The 24,903-nt window shown below is 39.8% G+C and overlaps 1 protein-coding gene and 1 long non-coding RNA gene across 5 annotated transcripts in view; one reads left to right on the forward strand and one right to left on the reverse strand.

Annotated features, from left to right (window-relative positions):
• Positions 1-24,903, forward strand: part of LOC309664555 — a 402,660-nt gene that overhangs the window by 204,484 nt on the left and 173,273 nt on the right. The window lies entirely within an intron of this gene.
• HSD17B3 (hydroxysteroid 17-beta dehydrogenase 3) overlaps positions 1-24,903 on the reverse strand; it is an 86,809-nt gene that overhangs the window by 36,940 nt on the left and 24,966 nt on the right. The window contains exons 3-4 of one of the 4 annotated variants that reach the window (XM_082469889.1): positions 18,400-22,293; positions 14,450-14,496 (exon numbers count right to left, since the gene is read on the reverse strand). In XM_082469889.1, coding sequence (XP_082326015.1) covers positions 14,450-14,496; positions 18,400-18,553 — 201 coding nt within the window. In that variant the 5' untranslated portion in view covers positions 18,554-22,293. Of the gene's footprint in view, positions 1-8,955; positions 23,924-24,903 lie in introns of those variants that run through there. The other 3 variants (XM_082469890.1, XM_082469892.1, XM_082469891.1) reach the window with 3 other exon arrangements.

The raw sequence follows: 24,903 nt of genomic DNA on the forward strand, positions 1-24,903 counted from the left end.
TTTGGTGTTGATCCTCCTTTCTAACTTTCTCTCTGCATCTACATGCATCTATAAGTACATACAGAAATAGAAGTTTGTTCTGTGGGATTTCTTTCTTTTCACACTTTATAAATGGCATTATAAGCTTGTCTTTTTAACTTAATGATGTGTCTTATCTCTAAGTATTGTATCTATTTCTACGTCAGTCCACGCTGAGCCACATTTTTATTGCTTCATAGTTCACTTTTGGGTGAGCATTTAAGTTGTTTTGAAGTTTTCCTATTACCAATATTGCTACAGTGAAAACCCTTCAATACTGCTCTTTGTATATACAAGTGAATTAATTCCTAGAGTAGATAGCCAAGGAGAAGTGGAAATGCTGTGTTAAAAGGTACATGCTTTTTAAATTTTCACAGTATTGGCCAAATATCCTCCCTTAAAACTGTACCATCAAAAATACAGTTTCTACTTCTCCACACTCTGGCCCATATTTTATATTAGCAAATTTTTCAACCTAAAAGTCAAGAAATTACATCACTTTACTGTTTTGCTTTGCACTTTTCCAACTATCAGTGGGACTGAATTTTTTTTGTATGTTTATATGTGAATTACCAGCATACACCCTTTTTATTAAATTTTTTGTTGAAGTATAGTTGATTTACAACATTGTGCTAATTTCTGCTTTACAGCAAAGTGATTCAGTTATACATATATAAATTCTTTTTTATATTCTTTTCCATTATGGTTTATCATAGAATATTTTGTTCATTTGTTTTTTGTTTTTCTCTTTTTGTGACTGGTTTATTTCACTAAGCATAATGTCCTCAAGTTTCATCCACATTGTAACATGTGTCAGAATGTCCTTCCTTTTCAAGGCTGAATAATACTGCATTGTATGCATACACCACATTTTGTTTATTCATCCATCATCAATGAACCTTTAAGTGCATCTTCTGTTTTTAATTTTCCCAGTTTGTTTATTTATTTTTTTTAATTTTTATTGGAGTATAGTTGATTTACAATGTTGTGTTAGTTTCTGCTGTACAGCAAGTGAATCAGTTATACATATACATATATATATCCACTATTTTTTTAGATTCTTTTTCCATATAGGTCATTACAGAGTATTGAGTAGAGTTCCCTGTGCTATACAGTAGGTCGTTATTAGTTATCTATCTTATATACAGTAATGTGTGTATGTCAATCCCAATCTCCCAGTTTATCCCTTCCTACCCTCCTTTCTCCCCTGGTAGCCGTAAGTTTGTTTTCTACATCTGTGACTCTATTTCTGTTTTGTAAATAAGTCCATTCGTACCATTTTTTTTAGATTCCACATATAAGCAATATCATATGATATTTGTCTTTCTCTGTCAGACTTACTTCACTCAGTATGACAATCTCTAGGTCCATCCATGTTGCTGCAAATGGCACTATTTCATTCTTTTTTATGGTTGAGTAATATTCCATTGTATATATGCCCATTGACAGAGGAATGGATAAAGAAGACATGGTACATATCATAGAATACTGAATATAGTTCTCTGTACTATACAGCAGGACCTTGTTTATCCATTCTGTATATAAAAGCATACATCTGCTAACCCCAACCTCCCAATCCATCCCTCCCCTAACCCCCTCCCCCTTGGCAACCACAGGTCTGTTCTCTACATCCGTGATTCTGTTTCTGTTTCATAGATAAGTTCATTGTGTCATATTTTAGATTCCACATACAAGTGATATTGTATGATATTTGTTGTTTTCTGACTTACTTCACTTAGTATGTTGCAACTCTACTCACATCCATGTTGCTGCAAATGGCATTATTTTGTTCTTTTTTATGGCTGTGTAGTATTCCATTGTATATATGTACCACACCTTCTTTATCCTTCATCTGTCGATGGACATTCAGGTTGTTTCCATGTCTTCGCTATTGTGAATAGTGCTGCTATGAACATAGAGGTACATGTATCTCTCTGAATTATAGTTTTGTCTGGATATAACTAGAATATACCCGTTGCCCATTCTCCTGTTGGGTTGTCATTTTCTTATAAGTTTGTAGGAGCTTTATTTTTATATATTCTTGGTATTAATTATTTGCCTACTATATATGCAGTAATTATTTTCTCCTTTGATTATGGTGCCCTTTCCATACATTACATAATATTAATTTTAATGTTACCAAGTTTGTGAATATTTTCCTTATTTTTTTTTAGAATTTCCTTTATGATTTTCCCTAACTTCAAGGATATAAATACATTTTCCTGTAACCCTTGTAGTTTGTTTATTTTTGTTGTTGTTGTTTATTTTTGAGAATAGTGTGAGGTTGAAATCATCTAGCACTATTTTTTTCAAAATGGGTGGCTCATTGTCTTGGCAACATTTTTCTATTTGTCCATCTTTTCCTGGTGTGAAATGCTTATGCCAAATTCTCATATGTACGTGGATCTGTCTCTAATCTATCTGTTCAGTTCCACTGGCCTATTTGTTAACTTCTGTGCCAGTGCCACTTCTGATAATCTTATAATAGGCTTTGATATCTGGTGTCTCATAGAGGAAGTCCCTATGATTTATTATTTTCTTTCAAAATGTTCTTGTGTTATCTTCTTAGTTTAATTTTCCAAGTAAATGATAAGATTATATTTTTTAATGTTTTATATTGAAATTATAGATATTTAAGGGGAAAGTTGCATCTTTGCAGTAATCAGTTATCTCATCCGTAATATGCTATTTATTCAGATCTTATGCATTCTTCTAAAACTTTTAGAAGTTTCTTCATGTAAATCTTGGGCATTTCTTGTTAGTTTGCATTAGTTGGGATAACTTAAGCTGCTGTAACAAATAACGCCGAAATTTCAGTGGCTTCACGCAATGAAGTCTGTTTTTTGTCTTATATAACAGACTCTATTCCACATAATCCTTCAGGACCCACAGCAGCTTCAACACTAGGTTTCTAAGATTGCCCTGGCTGTTGATATCCAGCCAGTGTAAGGATCTAAAGAGGGTAGAGAAGATATATCCCCTCCCTCAACCACCTTGACCAAGAAATGACACACATCGTTTCTGCCTGATTTCATTGGTAAAATGTCACATAGCCCCAGCTGCACGTAAGGGAATCTGGGAAGTTCCCTGGCTGGATAGCCACTTACCAGCTACAACTTTATACAGTGGAAGAATAGGGATTTGGGGGGAAACTTAGCTGTTCCTGCCACCAATATCCTATGTTTATCTGTTGCCATTGTGAATTAAATTACTATGGATAACTAAATTGGGTCAATTTATATAATGGAATACTATACAATACTGAAGATGAATGAACCATGTTCTATACACATCAGCATGGATGAATTTCAAAAGCACAATATTGATCAGTACAAAGCAGATTACAGAAGACATATGAATCAATTTACATTAAGTTCAAAACAAGTGATGCAACCAAATGTTGTTGAGGGATACACGCATGTGTAACAACTTTTTTTAAAGTAAGGAAATTATTAACACAACATTCATGATAGTGCTTACATCTGTGGGAGTGAGGAGGGGAAACACAAAGGCATGACATATGTGCCTATATGACAAACTTCAAGGAAGCTGGTGATGCCCTATTTCTTAAGCTTGGTGATAAGAGACACTTTACTCATTTTAATTTTTTTTGTAACCGCACTTAGATATTATGTACACTCTTGTTTGGTACATCTCTCTCTCTCTCTCTCTCACACACACACACACACACACACAACCATGACATACTACAATGAATTTAGGATACTCAAAGCCTGGTTCAGAAAGTATAGGGTTTAAGTCAAGACACACAGGAACAAAGCAATGAATCCAAGGAAACATAAAAATAATTAAAAGCTGCTGCTTTCATTTAAGGGAAGATGAAAGAGAATAAGCTTAGAGTGCAGCTGGAGTAATTTAGACTAGAGTAATTTAGACTTTAGGAAGAAGAATTTCCTTGTTGAAATGGCATAAGACACCATCATATATTGACAGTACATGTATGATAATATTCAAGAATAGAGCAAAGCAGTTGGTTTTTCTTGGGTTGGGCTGAGCCAAGGGATTTTAATCCAAGGGGCAACACTGTGCCATTACCTGTAACTGCCAGGAGCACTGTCTTGAGAAGCATTCTAACTGCCTTGTCTGTCACACTGGAGCTTGCAGCATCCATACCACCCCAGACCTTGGGGGTGGCACTAGAATTGCCCAGATATGGAGAAATTAAAACAGACAATCTTTAGTCATATATTTTGCTTCTAGCATTCTGTGGGCATTAATAGCCAAGAATGCATGTTTATATATATTAAAGTGATGAAAAGTAAGTTTTATAATGTTTAAATATATATGTATATAAATATTAAAATTTATAGTAATATAAGATGGGTTAAAATTGGTTCAATCATATAGAGGACAATCTGGCAATGGTACCCAGTATTTAAATGAACATACCCATTGAGCCAGCAATCTTACTGATAGGGATGTATGCTTGGATATGTGTAAGTTTATCTTCAAGGGTGTGTCTTGAAACATTATTTGTAACTACAAAAACAAAAAGCAACCCTAGTGCCCATCCCTAAGAGGCCAATAAAAGAGACATAGTACATCCCTGGGGTAGGATAACCCTGAAACCATTAAAAAAATGAAGTCCATCTGTATGCCTTTGCTGTGGCAAGATCTCCATATTACATTATTTAATGAACAAAGCAAAGTTTAGAAGAGAGTTTATGGTTATGTGAAGCAGGATCCCATTTGTGCTCATGTGGGCAAAACCTAAACATACAGGTGTAAATTCTGCTAGGAGACTATAAATTCCTCTCCTTCTTCCTGGGCATGTGACTAGATGACACTCCTGGCCTTTCTTGCCCTATGTCTGGCCACAGGACTGAGTGCTGTCAGTGGGCTGCAGGACACAGACGTGCTTATGACCCAGCTCCAACCTTGAAGAGTAGCGCAAAGGCTTATAAGATAGACAAGAAGCAAGACAGAAGGAACTGGACAGAGCCACCCATTAATCAGGAAAGTCTCTGGATTGTTACGCTGAAGTTACTCTGTACTATCAACATCCATGTCAACATGTAAGTATGAATATAGCCATGGTTTTCCTTTACCTTTTCTGAAAGGAATCTCAAGACATTGTGAACACTGGTGACCTTTACAGAGAAGGGCCAGGTAAGGGCAGGGGTGAGGGAGGAGAGGCCTTTATTTCCCTTTGTATGCTTTTCTGTGCTGCTTGAGTTTTCTAATTTTATGCCTGTATTATTTTATCTTTAACAGGAATTATCTGAGCAAAGAGATGATGACCTTTTTGCTGTTTTCTTCCTTACACTTCTTTGAATTAAAAATGTATACATAAATATCATTAGCCATCAGGGAAGTGCAAATTAAAACCCCAATGAGATATTACTACACAGCTCTCAGAATGGCTAAAATAAAACATAGCAACACCAAATGCTGGTGAAGATGTGGAGAAAATGGACCACACATACAGTGCTAGTGAGAATGGTACAAACAATCTGGGAAACAGTTTAGCAGTTTCTTAAAAAACTAAACATGCAACTATAATACCAGCCAGCAACTGCACTCCTGAGCATTTATTCCAGAAAAAATAATCTTACATTCACACAAAACTTATATACAAATGTTTATAGAAGCTTTATAAGTATTGCCCAAAACTGGAAACAATATGCTGTAATAAACCATAATGGAAAAGAATATAAAAATAATGTATATATATGTATAACTGAATCATTTTGCTGAACAGCAGGAAGTAACGCAACATTGTAAATCAACTATTCGTCAAGAAAGAAATAATGAAAGAAAGAAGGAGGGAAGGAAGGAAGGAAGGAAGGGAGGGAGGTAGGAGGGAGGGAGGGAGTAAAGAAGGAAGGAGGGGGTGGGAGTGTTTATAAAACGGCCACACAAGGGATCCTTGCGGTGATGGAAATGTTCTATATCTTGACTGTATCTATGTTGATATCCTGAGTGTGATGTTGTAGAATAGCTTTGCAAGATTGGGTAAAGGGTACATGGGATCTCTCTGTATTCTTTCTTACAACTGCATATGAATCTATAATTATCTCAAAATTAAAAGTAAAATTTTTTTAAAAAGCTAAAGGAAGCTAAATAAATACAAGAAAATTAGGTAACAGTGCTTTTTTTTTAAATATTAATTTATTTATTTATTTACTTTTATTTTATGGCTGTGTTGGGTCTTCGTTTCTGCGCGAGGGTTTTCTCTAGTTGCAGCAAGTGGGGACCACTCTTCATCGCGGTGCGCGGGCCTCTCACCATCGTGGCCTCTCTTGTTGCGGAGCACAGGCTCCAGACGCGCAGGCTCAGCAATTGTGGCTCACGGGCCTAGTTGCTCCGCGGCATGTGGGATCTTCCCAGACCAGGGCTCGAACCCGTGTCCCCTGCATTGGCAGGCAGATTTCCAACCACTGTGCCATCAGGGAAGCCCCGGTAACAGTGCTTTTTAAAAGAGAATTGGGGATGTGAAGTGAGTAGATGCTGTACGGGGCTGTATGGTGCTTAGTTGGGGCTGAGATGAGCTGGGAGGCCAGAGGGGCTGGCGCTGATTGGGGCCAGCTGGGCTGCTTTTTGTACAGACCAGAGCAGCTGCACATGCTCCTAAGAACTGGGCAGAGCTGACTAGAACCCTGAATGGCTGGAACCCTGGCAGGCATTAAATATTATGTCTTTCTCTGACCTAAGCCTATTTGGTTGTTCATAATCACTAGGTTTTCTTGTTGCCTCCAGTAATTAGAGATCAATTTTGGCTACAGATCTCCTCCCCAACAACCAGCCAGCAGATGGTATGTTATAAAATTCAAACAAGACTCAGACCAAATCCTACCAACAGAAACATTCATTAGTAAGCTGGCATCAAAATAGTCATGAACCTATTCTTATAGCTCAGTGGAGTCCCAGCTCTCTGTCCCTTAGGCACTCTGTGAAGGCTCATCCCAGGTAGATATGATAATATTCTGGGGGCAGGGTGCAGTCAAACTTCTAGCAGGGTCAGGTGACAGAATCCTCCACTATCAGCAGGACATGGGGCCAAATCAGTTCAAGGCCAAGAACACCACTCTGCCATGCTAACAGATATTACATCCTTGTTCATAGCAGGGCAGAAGTGCCTGTACAATATTTCTAGCTAATCCACATATCTTGGAAGGCACTTCCTCAGGAAAATTATTTATAACATCTCTTAGGCTAAGGGGCAAACCCTCTAATGAAAGTTAAGTTAGCTAAGGCACAGATATTGATGAACTCTAATTTAGCATCTTTAAAAATTAACTAAAACCTGGATTTAGCCAAGGTCCTGGCAAAAACAGCACACTCAAATTGGGTAACTAGAAGAGAGTTTAATAAAAGGATGATTTACAAAGTGTGACTAATGTGTAGAGAACCCACGAGACTCTGGAGCTACTAAGGGCAGAGCTGTTGTCACCTGTGAACCTGAAACGGTTGGGGGATGAACAGTTACCAGAACCAGAGGGTGGAGAGGGCTGCCTGACAGAGCTGCTGCCTTCAGCAGAGGGATACAGCCAGCCCACAGGGAGAGAGCAGAAAGGAACCCAACCTCACACTCCTCTCTCTCTCTTACCTGTTGCCAGTGTCCCCCAACCCCCACCAAACCCCACTGAAACCAGAAGCCATCTGAGGCCCTTGGTGCATGGCAGCCTCCTAGGGCACACAGCAGGGCAAAGAAAGGCAGAGGGTGAATCCCGAGGGGCAAGTAGAAGAAACTCAACACACACCACCTCTTGGTGTGGTGGTGTATTCCATTCCCAGGTAATCTACCCAAGAGAAACGGAGGGACTTCCCTGGTAGCACAGTGGTTAAGAATCTGCCTGCCAATGCAGGGGACATGGGTTCGAGCCCTGGTCTGGGAAGATCCCACATGCCGTGGAGCAACTAAGCCCATGCACCACAACTACTGAGCCCGTGTGCCACAACTACTGAAGCCCATGAGCCTAGAGCCCGTGCTCTCCAACAAGAGAAGCCACGGCAATGAGAAGCCTGCACAACAAAGAATAGCCCCCGCTCGCCGCAACTAGAGAAGGCCTGCGCACAGCAATGAAGACCCGATGCAGCCAAAAAAAAAAGAGAAATGGAAACATATGTCCATGAAAAAAAGCACATAAGAATGTTCACAGCAGCATATTACATAGCCAAAAAATGGGAACAACCCAAACATTCATCAGCTAGTAAATGAATAAACAAATTGTGGTATATCCATACGATGGAATATTATTCTGCAATAAAAATGAAAGAATCACTGACACATGCTACAACATGGATGAACCTCAAAAATCCTGTGCTAAATGAAGGAAGTCAGGCACAAAAGACTACATATTGTGTGGTGGCATTCATATGAAATGTTCAGAAAAGATTAGTGGCAGCCTAGGACTAGGGATGGGAATGGGGGATTAACTGTGACCAGTTGTGAGTGATCTCATTAGGATCTTATTAGGATGATGGAAATGTGCTAAAACTGGATGGTGGTGATGGTGAACACCTTGGTTAATTTACTAAAAATCATTGTACCATACACTTAAAACAGGTGAATTTTATGGTACGTGAATTATATCTCAAGAAGCTGTTTAAAATAAAAAACTGATTGACGTGCATATCATATTATGCATGCTGAAGTATTTTAAAGTAAATTATATTCAGTCTAACAGCTGATCTTCAGCCATAAAGTATTATAACAAGTCCCACCCCTGGCCTGGAACCTATATAGTGAGGTTTCACTTTGTAAAAAGACAATCAATCAATATCTAGACATATATAGAATGTAATTAGGGGTGATACTCTACATCTGTTGTTCCTTTAAATAGTTGATTTTCTAGTATATTTTTAAATGACATACAAAGAAGTTTACTCAGACATTTTGGCTGGAACACAGCTATGGAAAAGAAACAAGCCACAGAAAATGTCTCAAAGATTTTTGTGTCAATTTTGACTGACCTTAGGTAAAGAAAGCTTCATTCAGACCAGACTGAGCAAAGGAGAAGGTGGGAAGCAGGTTCCCTAAGAGAAACTCATCTTCAGCTGGGCCCGTATCACACTTTCCTCTGAAAAACAGCCACCACGGAAAAACTAAACCAAGAAGAGTGAACCCCAAGGTAAACTATGGACTCTGGGTGATAATGACATGCCAGTGTATGTTCACTGTAGCAAACTTCCCACTCTGGGGTGTGTGTGCAGACAGGGTATATGGGAACTCGCTGTACCTTCTGCAAGATTTTGTGGTCAATCTAAAACTGCTCTAAAAAATAAAGTCTATCTTAAAACTTTAAAAATAAATAGAAAATTAAAAGATAAAAAAATAAGAACTGTCCCATTTTAAGGCCAGTGATATCATGAAGTCTTCTCTTTCTCTCTTGGAAAATTCCCCACCCCCACCTCCAGCCCTCATTTTCAGTCTGGGAATCTATCAAAGGATGGCTAAAGAATTAAGCACCTTCGTCTCACAATTCACTTCATCAGCCTCCCGAGGGGGAGATTGTCCATTAAATGGAAAACAATTTGCATTTTCAACACAAAGGATGCTCTCTGCCTTGTGTGCTTCCAGCCTCTCCTGAATTGTGCCATTTCTCTCAAGAGCCATAGACTTTTTAAAGGTTCCATGTGAAGTGGTCTGAGCCAGGAGGGGGACATGGAGAACACTTGGTTGTCTGGGCCAGCATGTTCCCTTTGTCCTTTTGAGCAGGGCTCAATCTTCTTTCTAGAATGTCCAAGCTGACAGGCTCCATACGTGGGTTTTGCCACCACCCCCCTTCAGGGAGTTAAGCCCCAGAAGCACGCCCTCTCCCAGAATTCCCTGCCAGGCACTGTGCTAAAGAAGAATGGCTGCTGCTGTGATGAATAGACCATTTTCCTTCTGCTGTGTGTTAGGGCCTAGGTCAAGGAAGGTACTTGTTGCTGCTAATCTATAACAGGTGGTGGGAATGCCAGGGAAGACAGGGCTTCTTCTGTGTGGCAGTAGATAAAAGAAAGGGCTTGAATTCAGGTGCCAAAGGAATGGAAATGGTGTGAAATACAGAGTGAAGCAGAGGCTTCAGAGGCATGAAGAGCAGGCCCATTCTTGTCCTTCCTCCTCCAGCCCATCCCTCTCCACAATTTTTTTCACCTGATTCCAATAATGCTTGAAATTCCTTTAAAAGGAGGCAAAGTCACTATTGCCACTCTAAATACAAATACATATTAGGTTAAAATGTAATATAGAATAGGCTACTGGAAAGTTGGAGTAAAAGTCCCTATTTCTACCATGAAATGCAAATAAAACATGCAACCTGGACATAATATATAAAATAAATATAAGAAGACTCCAAAAGATAATGAGAAGATCAGCTATGGGCCTTGAGACCTGAGGAAACTGGTGGTGAGTTTCCTGGGTTTTCTTTTTGCCTCATATATCCCAGACTTATTGCTGGAGAAGCTGGATATTCAGAAACACCAACAGTGCAGACATAAAAAGTCCCAATAAAAGCCTGCTCTCTCTAACCAAAGAACCAAAAAATGGCAGCCTAGCAAGGCAGAAAACTTTAGACAATAACTGTCGTACTCCAAACAACTCAAAAAAAAATCTATGTTCCTTTTGCCACCCCTGCCTCCAAAGGCTGAGTGGGGAGCTGACACTTCCACTCTGGTGAGGCTGAGTCCTAACAAGGACTCCAACCCCCTGCCAGGTTGGCATCAGAGAAGGATGAGCAGGGAGCTGGGACTTTCATTCCAGCCACCCCACCCGCCATGTCAGCAGAGACCTGAACATCCACTTCCACCTGACAGTGCCAGAGCACCCCTTCTGCTCTCTCCCCTCTTCTTTCCCCTGGGATGACGACAGAGGAAGCCTAGTGGAGATTCAGGATTTATACCATCACCACAATGATAGTGAGACTACCTCCTCCACGTACTGCTTGTGGGGAGCAGTAAGGATGCAATCTTGCCCCAAAAATCCAGAGTGGCTTATGAGAAGCCAGAACTCCTACACCCATCCAGCAGTAACAAGGAGGCAGCACCCCCCCAAAGGAGGCCAAGTGGAAAACCTGGGCTTCTACCCCACCTGGTAGGAAAAAGCACCCCTTCCTCCCCCTGTTGAAGCAATGTCAGTACAGACCTAAACCAGAAGATTTAAATATGATTCAGAGTCTCATAACATAAAACCAAAACTGTCCAAGATTCAATTAAAAAAAAAACCTCATCACACCAAGAATAAGGAGGATCTCAATTTGAGTAAGATAAAAACAATGGACAAATGCTAACATCAAGATGACACAGATGTTAGAATTATCTGACTAGAATTTTAAAGCAGCTATTGTAAAAATGCTTCAGAGAGCAATCACAAACACAATTAAAACAAATGAAAAATAGGACATTTCAGCAAAGAAATAGTAGATATAAAGAAAAATGAAATGGAAATTTTAGAACTGAAAAATGCAGAAAGTGAAATTAAAAACTCAACGATGGGCTCAATAGCAGAATGGAGAGACCAAGGAAAGAATCCATGAACTTAAAGGTAAAACAACAGGAATTACCCAATCTAAACAGAGAAAAAATGCACTGAAAAAAAAATGAACAGCATCTCAGAGACCCACTAGACTATAAGAAAGGTCTTACATTTGTGTCATTAGAGTCCCAGAAGAAGAGAAGAGGGCTAGGCAGCTAGACAGAAAGAATATTTGAAGAAAGAATGAATGAAAAATTTCCAAATTTGTGAAAAGGTATAAACCTACAGATTCAAGAGACTGAGTGAATCTCAAACAAGATAAACCCAAAGAAACCCACACCAAGAAACATAACTAAACTCCTGAAAACTGAACACAAAGAAAAACATCTTGAAAGCAATGAAAGAGAAACAACACCTTACCTATAGGGGAAAATGATTTGAATAACATCAGACTCATCAGAAATCATAGAGGTCAGAAGGAAGTGGCACAACATTTTTCAAATGCTGAAAGGAAAGGATTGTCAACTATAAATCCTATATTCAGCAAAATTATCCTTCAGGAATGAAGGGAAAATGTAGACAGTCTCTGATGAAGGAAAACAAAGAGAATTTGTCACCCGCAGAGCTACTGTAAAAGAACAACTAAAGGAACTTCTCTAAACAGACAGGAAATAACAAAAGAAAAAATCTTGGAACATCAGGGAAGAAGAAAGAACAATAGAAAGAGCAAAAATATGGGTAAGTACAACACATTTTCTTTCTCAAAAAGAAAAAAAAAGCAATATATGGGAAAGAAAACACAGATTAAATATGCAATAATAATAGTGGCTAAACTTGGAGGGCTTACTCTATGCAAAGCATTTTGCCCACTTAATCCCGTTTAACTTTTACAAAAGCCCAGATGGAATTATCATCACTTCCAGTTTATTGATGTGGAAATTCTGCAGTGAGCATATTGGAGGCAGAGTTTGAACAGACAGACATCTGATCCATTCCCAACCTCGAATTTTTAACCATTACAATCCACAGCATTCCAGACTCTGAACTGCTTTCCTTGAAGCAGCAATTAGCAGGGAAACAAGAACAGGCTCTCTGGGAGAGAGGGAATCCTGCATGAAAGAAAGGTAGGAATCCCAGAAAATTGTTCAACACAGCCTTAGAAAAGAACAAAAGGAAACAAAGAATAAGATTCTACAAGAAGAAGAGCAAAACAAGAATTAGTCTAGAAGAGAAACAGAATTTAGAATTTGAAGGTTCTTGGGAGACATCTTTTGTGCTCATAAAGACCTGGAAGCCCAGAAAGGATGTGTAACTTGTCCAAAATCTGCAGACAGTTAGTGTCTGAATGAGGACTGGAACACATAGCTCCTGACCCCCAGGCCATTGCTTTTGGAAAGAGTAAGGAAATGAATTGCTAAGGAGAATCCGCACATGGGTCTCCTCTAAGAAGAAAGAAAAGTGTCTGAGTCTTAAGATATCAAGGGGGCCACAGGTATATCAGGTCAGCATGAATTTGAGGAAAGAATCTGGAAAATCATAAAGAAATAACCTGAGTTCTCCAGAGAACTGAGAGGTAAGGCCTTGGATCTTGTGGATGAAAGATAAGACCCTTTCCAGAAAACTGGTCTAAGGTGAAAAAACAGTTATATAAGAGGTGATATAGTTTTAACACAAATATCTAGAAAAGCTTTCCTTCTGATTTGGGGTACGGAAGATACAAGGCTTTGGAAGGGTTGGCACATGGTCTCTCCAACCTCAACACTCAAATATAACCACTCGTCTACTGAGTGTTGGGCACTACTGATCATCAGAAAGTTGCTATATACAAATTAGGATAAGAGCAAAGACGAACTCTTTAGCTGGAAGAAAAAAACAAAAACAAAGACAGAGTTGAAGCAGAATGTCAGTACCAAAGAAATTATCTTCAGAGCATGGAGGATGGGGGGTAGACCCAAAAGACCAGCACTAGGAGCTTTTAAGTGGTATGGTTCAGCTCTGTTAACTAAAAAGAAAACCAAAAGTTTCTATCAGGTACCTCCAATATACCTTGCAATGTTCATTTCACAGAAGATGGTTTGACCTCTCTCATGACACAGGCCTTTAGGAACAAGAAAACACATGAGTACTACACTATTGTTGAATGTAGTTTTCATAATTGAAGTGCTTTTCATTACGTTTTTAAGGTGTTGATTTTTAACAGCCATCCTCATAATTTCTAGGATTCTATTTCTTCTATTGTATTTTACATGGTTCTAGAGGTTAGTACAATAGGCACAAGGAAGAAAGAAAATATATAGGAATTCCAGGAAACAATACTTCATTAGTGAAAATGTCGAACTTGTAATAATACTAATAATAATGGCATACAAAACTACATATGCTGTAAACACATTTTTAGAAAAGCGTAACTACCTACTGTCTATCTATCTATCTATCTGTCTATCTGTCTATCTATCTATCTACAGAGAAACAAAAAGCCTGGAAGGAAACACTCAAGGACTCTAATCACACTCCAGTGACTCTCAGCCCTATCAGATTCTCTCTTTATATTATATTTTTTAATGCCCATTAATCTTCTTGAAGTGAAAGTTATATATATATATATATATATATATATATCCTACCTACACAAATGATTTTTAAATCAACATATGCTCTAGCTATAATGTAAAGGGTAAATAAAAGGAAAGTAGTTTATAATTTTTTTATTGCTTTAGGTATATAAATGCTTATGGTACAATTACCCTAGAAAATAACAGTGCCCCCATAAATTCCTAAAACAACTCCTAAGGGGAGATACTGCCACCTTTGAATATCATTGTATTTTTTTTAAAAGGTAGCCAGGCGATGAGATTATGATTTTTAAATTTCCTTTTTTATAGAAAATAGTTTCCTTCATAAGGGAATGTCCATTGCTTTTATAATCAGAAAACTAGTGTTTGGGGTGGGAGTCATGTGACTATGATGTGTTTAATAAAAGGGGAGGAGAAAGTCTCCAAGGACACAACTTACCTCGAATGAATACGCTTTCCCAATCCCATCTCCTGCTCCAGTGATCACTGCAAAAAGCAGAAATGGTTTTAAAGGATAGAATTAATCTTTAAACCCCTTTCTCACTGGCTACATGTTATTGCAGGCCTACTCTCTAGGACACAATATTCCAAAGCACCGCCCTTCTGCTCTCCAGCCCTACTCCGCTCAACTGTGAAGTTTCCAGCCTTGACTCCCTTCACTAAATGTTCAAAATGAAGCTTTTTTTTCTTTTTTTGGATGGGGTTGTGGGGGAAGGGTTGGTGAGGCTATGAAAAACATGCTCCAAAATGAAACAAAGAACATTAGCCAGGGAACATTTTATTCAGACCCCATAAGAGTTTAGACATTTCTAAGCCTGAATTCATCAAGGACAAGCAGTGTACGCTATTATCTCTCTACCCACACACCCAATTATCACTGTAAGGACATTTCAAGGTTCCTACTGAAAGTTGAGTTCTCCCCACTTCCTATCCTCACCCTCACAGGACAGCAGCAATCAAAGCCCATTGAAGATAGAGAACTTAACAAAGATGAAAATACAGAAATACAAAAAGAGGATGCAATGACATGAAGGAACCTAAAGAACTTGTGCTCACTGGATCTATTGATTAATAGATAACAATGAGATGGGCCTTCTAGTCCTTTTATAGCCAACAGCACATACATATTTAATGACTGAGCTCTAGGGTAAACTTCATTCGTGTGAATGTCACAATTTCAAAACACAGTACAATTCAGTATATACATATCTGCAGTTTACCTTTGCACCAACAATCGGAGGATATGCTTTCCAAAAGTGTGTACAAAAGCTATGTATACATTTAGTTTACTTGAGAGGGAGAGCAGACCAAGCTGAAAAAGCTTCAGGCAGCACACTGGCAGAAGCACCCTCATTTTAATAATTACCAGTGATTTTATTTGGGTACTTTTAAGTGACTCCACGTATATGACTTGTTTTACTCTGTAGAAGTACTCTGCTCAGGGTTGTTGTCTTCTGCCTCACCTTCCCCTCCATTACCGGCATCCTCAAAATCACCCCGTACAAGGCCTGAACTATAGTCAAGATAACGTCAATAAGTGGCTGGTACCTACTGAGTGTTTACTTTCGGCCGTGCACTATATTTTTGGGTTTTGTTTTTAGTCACTCAGACCTTATTATTTACAAGTTAAATTACACAGCGTGAGATGGACAGGAGGGAGAAGAGGGGAGGAAGCTGGCTCCTGAGGTTCTTGGCCACCTCCATCCCCTCCTCGGTGCATAGCAAAGTCTTCAGTGCTGCTTCTGCCCCAGTGTCCAGATCAGGCCTCGGAACACAGCTTCCAAGCCAGAAATGAGGTTCTGGCTCTGACACCCCAGAGCACCAGGGCTCCCACTAGCAGCTTCTTCATGGTGGGTGGTGGGAATGTGAAGGCATCAGTTTGTCTAGGTGAGGGTGACAGATGAGGCCACTGGAATTCAGGGAGAAAGTGGAATAGGCATTGTAGGTCCAACAAAGCTCTTCCTGGTCCGGCTTACAGAAATGCAGAAGGAGCATGTGAATGGGCAACCCCACAGCCGCCATCTCATCTGATATTCAAAACAAGCCTATAATTCAGGGAACATAATTTTCCTTAGTTTATATTTGAGGAAGCTAAGGGAGAGAAAGTTCTTAACCCAATCAAGGCCACACTGCTAAAAATGATGACTACAGGATTTGAACCCAGGCTCTGACTTTGGGGTCACAAATCTATAAAGAATATCAGTGATGGGACTTCCCTGGTGGTGCAGTGGTTAAGAATCCACCTGCCAATGCAGGGGACACGGGTCGAGCCCTGGTCCGGGAAGATCTCACATGCCGCGGAGCAACTGAGCCCGTGCACCACAACTACTGAGCCCACGTGCCGCAACAACTGAGGCCCGCATGCCTAGAGCCTGTGCTCCGCAATAAGAGAAGTCACCACAATGAGAAGCCCGTGCACCGCAACGAAGAGTAGCCCCCACTCGCAGCAACTAGAGAAAGCCTGCACGCAGCAAGAAAGACCCAACGTAGCCAAAACAAAAAAAAAAAGAATACCAGTGACAAAATTAGGAAATCAACCACATATGACCACATATGCACTTCTTTTAGAACGTGTGTTCTCAGAAGGGCTTTGCTGTACACTGATGGGCAGAGTTCTAAGCCCCTCAGAGCACAGGCATTTGAATCTGTGTGATGCAGAGTATTTGGATCCAGAACACTCAAGTTCAAACTGCTTAGCAAGTTCACTGGAGACATCATACTGCCCTGAGAGGGAGTGCTCACACACACATATTCTCTCTCTCTCTCTCTCTCCAGATTAACAAGCAACAATTAAAAACGCATTTTTTCATGCCAAACAATTTTCATATAGTAATTTTTTTAGCTTTGGCAAATAAGGATACAGGATGCCTAGTTAAACTTGAATTTCAGGTAAACAACAAATAATTTTTTCGTATAAGAATGTCCACATAATATTTGGGGTGTCATATACTAAAAAATTATTCTTTATTTATCTGAAGTTCAAATATAACTGAGTATCCTGTATTTTATCTGGAAGCCCCATAAGGTTGTTTACAATCTTTCCTATTTAGCCTGGCATTGTATTTCTAAAGCCACATAAATTCTTTTTTTTTTTTAATCATTGGATTTCTTGGTGCCCAACTGTAGTGTAAAACCTGACAGTTGGGTTTTTGTTTTTGTTTTTTTCTTTTTTGTAATGCAAGTGCCTGACTTTGATTGCCATTGAGGCATCAACTTCAAAGAGGCATCAACTTTAAAGATGGTGATTTCTAATAAAAGCTATGCTGGCCACACGATCATGTAAAGAGCCAGGCCACCTCCCCCAAATGAGGTTCCTTTGTTTTAAAAATCTTGATTGATTTCAATAACTGACCATTTGGACCACTTGTTTTTTTCTCTTCCTGTGCTTTAAATTCCTGCTCTTATGTTTTAAATTCACCATTAAAGAGTGAGCATGTGAAACCCTAGGCCCCCACCCCAGAATAAAATAAAAGAAGAACTCCAGGCACATTCACTCTCTCTCTCTCTTTGCACCCATGACCTTGCTATGTGGCACCAGGTGTCCTACATAATTTCCAGGTCCTGTAAGTAATAAACCTTTTTCTTTTTTTTAAGTTTCCTGATGGTTATTGCTGAAAGCCATCTTGCAATCACAGTAAGAACCACAAGGGCCAGCCTGACCACAATATTGGTTATTGATAGACTGATACCAGCACATAACACCAACTTTGAAATGCAAACTTAGCATTTCATTCAAGGACATGCTGAACCCATAGCCTCACGTCCTTCACCTTAAACTCAGTATGGAGCTGAAATTCTGTATGGATGTTCCAGGAGCTAAATCCCATTGGGAGGCAGCAATTAATCAATCTACTTGGGACACAAACCAGACCCAGATTCCATATATAACCATTTAAAAAACATGTCTCCACAGAGATCTTTATTGCCTTGATTTTGTATTACCCTCACTTCTTGAAAGGGCTCAGAGAAATTTTTTTTAATAAAATGAATTTAAATTATTGGATTTCAGAATGTTGAAACACCCTTTAAGAAAATGGAAGCACCCTGGGCTTTTGAAAATCTGGAGAAGAGGATACATAATTTTCTGCAACACCTATTATTTGTATCATCAGAAACTCCAAAAATAAGAAAACCCAACTAGTGAGAATGAGAGGAGAAGCACACAGGCAAGGACTGAGTCACATTGTTCCCTAATTATCCTCCTGATGCCCCACATCTCATTTCTCAGACAATCCTAATTTCATTCGTGCTTTCCAGCCTCCCAAATTAAAATAACCCAAAGGAATTACATCTTTGCTCTCAAAAGGAAAAGATGCAATATATCTTTTGAAACCTAAGTGATAATAAGCAAGAACAACAAAAAAACAAGAGATGGAAAACTTTCTTTACCTGCCCACTGTCCCATTGACTTCAAGAAAGACCTTGGTGAAACTTTCCAGAAGTGCAGGAAAATACATTTGGAGAATCTCACACATTTCACCAGGTGGACCAGGCACACCAGCAGCCCTACAAAAATGAAGAACTGTTCCAGAACCTCCCCCATGATGGCACCGCAGCAGATGCTGTTTTGGACCTGGTTGGGGCCCTCACGGCCTCCAGGGGCGAGCGTGACTGCTCTGGAGGAGTGTCAGTCAGTCCCCTTCTGGAGTCACTGGACACATTCCAACGCGTCACTGTGTCGAGGCATTCAGATTGGAGTAACTTCTTTACACAATCCTCTGATTCACAGGCTTCAGAATAAAATATTCTTCCTAATATCTTTATAGCACTGTTGGGCTTTTGTGACACAGGGGAGTTGGAGAAGAAGTAAAAGGTGGACATAAAGAAAGATAAAGCCTGGACAAAGAAAAATGGCAGCCCAGCATTCCCTCCCTGAATTTGGAAGCTAAAAAAGATACTTAAAAGTATGCAAAATCCTGTAAGTCATTCATTCAGCAAGTATTTATTGACTGCCTACAGGTGGCATCACTCTTTGAGGCGTTGGGAATATAAAATAGTAAACACGGCCAGTCACTGCCATGGGGGAGCTGAGAGTCACAGTCAATGTGCGAATAAATAAGATAATGTCAGATATCAGTGCCATGAAAAAGTGCTACTGAGTGACTTGTTAGAGTGACTAGTGAGCACAGGACGAAATTCTGTGAAGAGGTGGTATTTTGAACTGAAATTTGAACGAAAAGGAGACAGCAAAGACAGCAAACCTGCAAAGATAGGTTTCCCCCTCCAGGCTGAGGGAACAGCTAGTGCAAGTGACCTGAAATGAGAAAGATACATGTATTTGAGGAATAAACAGCACTACATAGAGGAACTGGTCTGTAGAGAACAAAGGAAGGAAAGAATAAAGTAAGGTGAAGGCATGGGGAGGAGCCAGACACACCTGGTGAGGAGTTTGGACTTTATGAGCAACAGGAAACCACTGAAGAGACTCAGACAATGGTGTTATCTAATCCGAGTCACTCTGTATGCTGAGAGAAGATGACCTTTTGGAGGTGGGGATGGAGAGTGGTCGTGACACTGAAGCAGGGGGAGCGAGAAGACTATGACAGTCATCCGAGAAGAGTGGCCCCATGTTCATCCTTTGGCCCCCTTCTCCTTCTGTCCACACTTACTCATTTGGTGACGTTACCCAATCTCTTGACTTTAAGGACGCTGTGCACTGAGGACCCCCAAATGTATAAGTTCAGTGGTAACCCAGGCTGCTCATCTAGACTTGCATTTCCAACTGCCTACTTAACACCTCCATTTGAATGCCTAATAGTCATCTCAAGCTTAAGTCTAGTACTGGTTTCTGATATTACCAGCAAATGTCAAAACTTGTTCCCCTTGCAGACTTCCCTATCCCAGAACATGGCAACTCTTATGTTCCAGTTGTTCAGGTTAAAAACCTTAGAGATATCCTTGACTCCTCTCTTTCTCTCACATCCTGCAGCCAATCTGCCTCCTGTTAACAAACAATTGTATTTGTTTTCAGTTTTAGATTATGCTAAACAACATTGCTATGGATATTCTTTTTTTTTTTTAATTAATTTAATTTTTTTTTTTTTTTTGGCTGTGTTGGGTCTTCGTGTCTGTGCGAGGGTTTTCTCTAGTTGCGGCAAGTGGGGACCACTCTTCATTGAGGTGCGCCGGCCTCTCACTATCGCGGCCTCTCTTTTTGCGGAGCACAGGCTCCAGACGCGAAGGCTCAGTAATTGTGGCTCACGGGCCCAGCTGCTCCGCGGCATGTGGGATCTTCCCAGACCAGGGCTCGAACCCGTGTCCCCTGCATTGGCAGGCAGATTCTCAACCACTGCGCCACCAGGGAAGCCCCACTATGGATATTCTTGTATTTGTCATTTCCCACACGTGTGCATGTCTCTCTCACACACACACACACACAAATACACGTGATTGCAGTGTCATACATGTTATACATGTACAACTTCAATCTTACTAGTGTGTCAGTCCCACTCAGGAGACAAACCACACAGCAATTTGAACATGGACTATTCAATATTAAAAAATTAGTTGGGAATTAGCTACTAAAAGGGCATAAAAGAAAACTCAAAAGAATACTCAAAGGCTGAAGAAGAGTATTTAGGAAACAAATGAACTTGGAAGGGAATTCCTGGAGCCAAGGCTGGGATTCAGACCTCACTGGAGAGAGTGTGGTTGCAGCCAGCTGGTTGGTGATGAAGTTCTCTGGGTTGCCTGAGATAGAGCTGTTCACAGTCAGGAGGATAAGTCTGGTTAGCAGGGAACTGCTGCCTGGGACCAGAAATCCCCTGGGAAGCTGACAAAACTTGCTGGAAAGCTACTGGGGGTGGGGTGGTGGGGGTGGTTGAACTCCCTGGGGTGAGCCCTACTGGGGCTCAACTGGGAAAAACTGACATTTATTTTTACAACATTGAGTCTTTCAACTACAAACTGGCATATCTCTCCTTTTAGGTCTTCTTAATGTCTCTCAATAACTTTTATAATTTCTTTAAAAATTCTTGCTCTTATAGAAATTTATAATAAGAAAAATATCAAAAATATGCAAAAGTAGAGAGACTAATTTAATGAACCTTCACTTACCCATAGGTATAGGTAACTATAATGACAGTTAATAACAAAATTAACTATCATTTTATGTCCATTTTTACTTTGTATATACCCATTTTCCCTACTCCCAAACCCCTATAGTGGGAAGGACTCTTTAAAAGAATAACATAAAAATAATGCTGTTATTACAATTTAACAATTAGTAGTAATTCCATCAAAATACAGTCAGTATTTAAATTTCCCTGATTGTTACATATATATTTTTAAGTTGACTTTTGAATCATTTTTTTCTTAAAGGACTACACATTGCATTAAATTCATATGTCTCATAAGTGGTATAGGTTTTCTCTCCCACCCTTTAAAAAATGTTTACTACCATTTATTTGTTTAAGAAATTAAGTTGTTAATCTTACAGAATTTTCCACATTTTGAATTTGCTGATTGCATCTCCATAGTGTTGCTTAACATGTTCCTTTGTCCCCTATATTTCTTCTAAACTATTTAGATCTAGAACAGAGGTCAGCAAACTTTCACTTTAAAGGACCAGATAGTAAAGATTTTATTTTAGGCTTAGTGCGCCATACGGTCTCTGTTGCAAAAAAGACCCTGGCCATTGTAGTACAAAAGCAGTCATAAGTACTTAAATGACAACTCTATGGATAGGATAGACCTCAAGGGCATTATGCTAAGTGAAGTAAGTCAGAGAAGAAAGATAAATACTATATGATCTCTCTTATATGTGGAGTCCTTTAAAAATGTGTGTGTGTGTGTGTGTGTATATATATATATATATATATGATATGTATATATAAATAAGCTCATAGTTAGAGAGCACAGATTTGTGGTTGCCAAAGCCAAGGGGTGGGGGTGGGAGAAATGGTGCACTTTTTGTGTTTGTCTTTTTGTTTTTGGTTTAAATAGATTGAATTTTTTAAAAGGGAGGGGGTTAGGGAGAAATATGTACAGGAGTATTGGGAACCATGGGTAATTAAGATGTTCCCATCTTCTCCAGTCTTCAGAGATTATTAATACCCAAATGACAATAGTCTAAGTCTCTATTCTACTGCCATCAAAGAGTTCAGTATTTTATTAGGGTTTCCTTCTCATGTAATTTTAGGGAACCATTAAGGAAACTGTTGTCCAAATCCTCCCATTCTAGCCAAGCAAATCTGGTCTCTGGCTCTGGGACAGTGCTCCACTTCTGCTGGTCACTCCGTGCCATCTTGCTCCTTTTCCAGGCTGCTATCTTTCTTCTTCTTTCTAAGGGAAAATAAAAACATTTAGTTATAAGACAACTTAATCTAGATTTAGGGGGAAAAATCTAATATTGCAGGTCAATAATTCTGCTAGTTATACTCAATCTATATGCCCAAACAGAATAGGTAATGTCTCAGCCTAAAGCATTTTCATATTCATGATGGGGAGGGGTAATGGTAGGTGTATTAGCATCACTAAAAGAGTCATCAAAGTGTTGCCTCCAAAATTAAAGGACAGTCTGCTCCCTAAAATACAGAAGTTCATTGCAATCCTCCAAATGATAGTTTTTCAACTTGGAAATATTTAAGATCTTGTCTCCACCAGCTATAGAGGAGACAATGTAAACACTGTGGATCAAAGAGGATTTTTGTAACAACTGATGTGATTCCTGGGTTTTGTTTGCATATACAGAAACAGTAATGATCAACTTAGCCAAATATATACTGAAAGAACAATCTGAGAGATCTTTGGTAGGGAAACTGTGGAGTTACCTGATGACTGAAACTTCCTAACTTGAAGGAGCTATGAAAAAGAGAAGAGACTATAGATAATTTCATATATATGTGGAATATATAATATTGGGAGATAGAATCTAAAAGGAAAGACCAAAGCACAGATAGTGTGACTGTCTTAGCCTGGGTTCTTTCTGATATGAGGACCTTGTGAAGATAGTTATTTTGGGAAGTAATTCCAATGAGCAGGAGTTGGGTTGGGACCAGGAGATTGAACAGGAAAAGACAGAAAGACACGAATATGTCATTGAGCTGGTCACTGCTGTGAGTGACTGAGGCTCCATCTGCTGGAAAAGCCTCTGAGAAAGTGTAGAATGCACCTCAGATTCTTCTGCCTTAAGTAAAAAAGTACAGTAGTTTATCTATTGGCTCCCGGCTCCGTGATCAAGGTTGCCCTGTGGGGTATCACCTCCCTCAATTCCAGGTTTGCCTGTATGTCAGGAGATGAGCGAGTTCCTGTGGGCTAAGAGGAGCCCCAGCTCCCTGAGAGACAGCAGGTACTGTCAAGTTCCGCCTGCATTCCTCTCTAAACCATGCCATTTTATTTACCATGGCACTTTCAACTAAGGTCTTTATCTGGACCAGCTTCTCAGTTCCAAGGGTCAATTGTTCATAAAGCTATGGACTGCCTGAAGAAAGTGTAAGTAATGTGGAGATTAAACTAAAATTAAAGCAAATGAGATGGCCTTTGCCAATGGTGGCTCCCCACTCCTTCCCATTTTCTCCAGCTGCTCCTTATTTACTATGTTTTTTGTATCAGACTCTGCATTAAGCACTTTACAAGGATTACCTGTCTTGTCTAATTATTACTCTTCCCATTGAGGGTTGGTTGGCAGAAGCAGATATTGTGGATCAGCCATCTCAGTGCATCCACATCTGTCCCCAAAGGAGTGAGAGGCTGAGGCTTTTGATAAATATGAAAACAACAATTACCGTTTTCACTAAGGCCTGGAAAAGGCCAGGCCAATGCCCATCCTGCAGTCCTATGCCTCTGCTTTATTTTTCTTCTGAGCATATTATTTATTGGCTTATCTTATTTGTTGCTTGTGGTTGGGTCTCCTGCCACTACAATGTAAACTCCTTTGGATTGGGACTTTGTTTTGTTAGAGCAAAAGTAAGTAGTCAATAAATATTTACTCTTTTTTTTTTTTTAAAGGTTTGGTTTGTTTTTTTTTTTTTATTTTTATTTATTTTTGGGTGTGTTGGGTCTTCGTTTCTGTGCGACGGCTTTCTCCAGTTCCAGCGAGCGGGGTCCAGTCTTCATCGCGGTGCACGGGCCTCTCACTGTCGCGGCCTCTCTTGTTGCGGAGCACGGGCTCCAGACGCGCAGGCTCAGTAGTCGTGGCTCACGGGCCTAGCCGCTCTGCGGCATGTGGGATCTTCCCAGACCAGGGCTCAAACCCGTGTCCCCTGCATTGGCAGGCAGATTCTCAACCACTGTGCCACCAGGGAAGCCCAATATTTACTCTTTAATGAAAAAGGAAAACGAGCCTTTATTGGTGTGGAAGCAATGAAGTTAACTTCCTGTTAAAGAAGTTTTTGGTAAAGAGGTGATAGACACTGGTACAGGTAAGGGGCAAGTTGCAGGGTCTCAGGGAGCAGGGATAGATCTCAACTGGAAGCCTATAGCATATGGAGTTAATGAAGAGGAAAAAAAAAAAAAACTGAAAAAGGCAAAGATGGGAAGGGATTCCTTCACAATTGCCCCATTTATCAAATATTTGTTTGGTGTTTATCTGTCCCAGCATTCAATAGAGGACAGAAGGGTTGGACACAATGTGGTAAGATGCAGAAGAGGGAGCAAAGGGGTTGGCAAACTGGAGAAATTCAGAGGAAGAAAGAGGCCTGAAGAAGGCTCTGTAAGATGTTCATAAGGGCCTGGCCTTCTGCCTGAAGCATCTGTGTAAGTGAGCTGTGGTATGTGTTAGGGGAAAGGATTACAAGAAGTTTCACACTAGAGAGACCTGAAGAGAAATTGACTTTGTCACCAAGTTTCCAGTAAAAGAGGACAAAACTAACGTTTTCTACTGATGCAGGTCATCAAATGTCATCCAAAAATGGAGAGTGGCTTTCACAAAGGAAAAACAGAGCTAATAATTAC

The sequence above is a fragment of the Balaenoptera physalus genome (genome assembly GCF_965194825.1).
Source record: "Balaenoptera physalus genome assembly, chromosome: 7".
NCBI classification, from domain to species: Eukaryota; Metazoa; Chordata; class Mammalia; order Artiodactyla; family Balaenopteridae; genus Balaenoptera; species Balaenoptera physalus.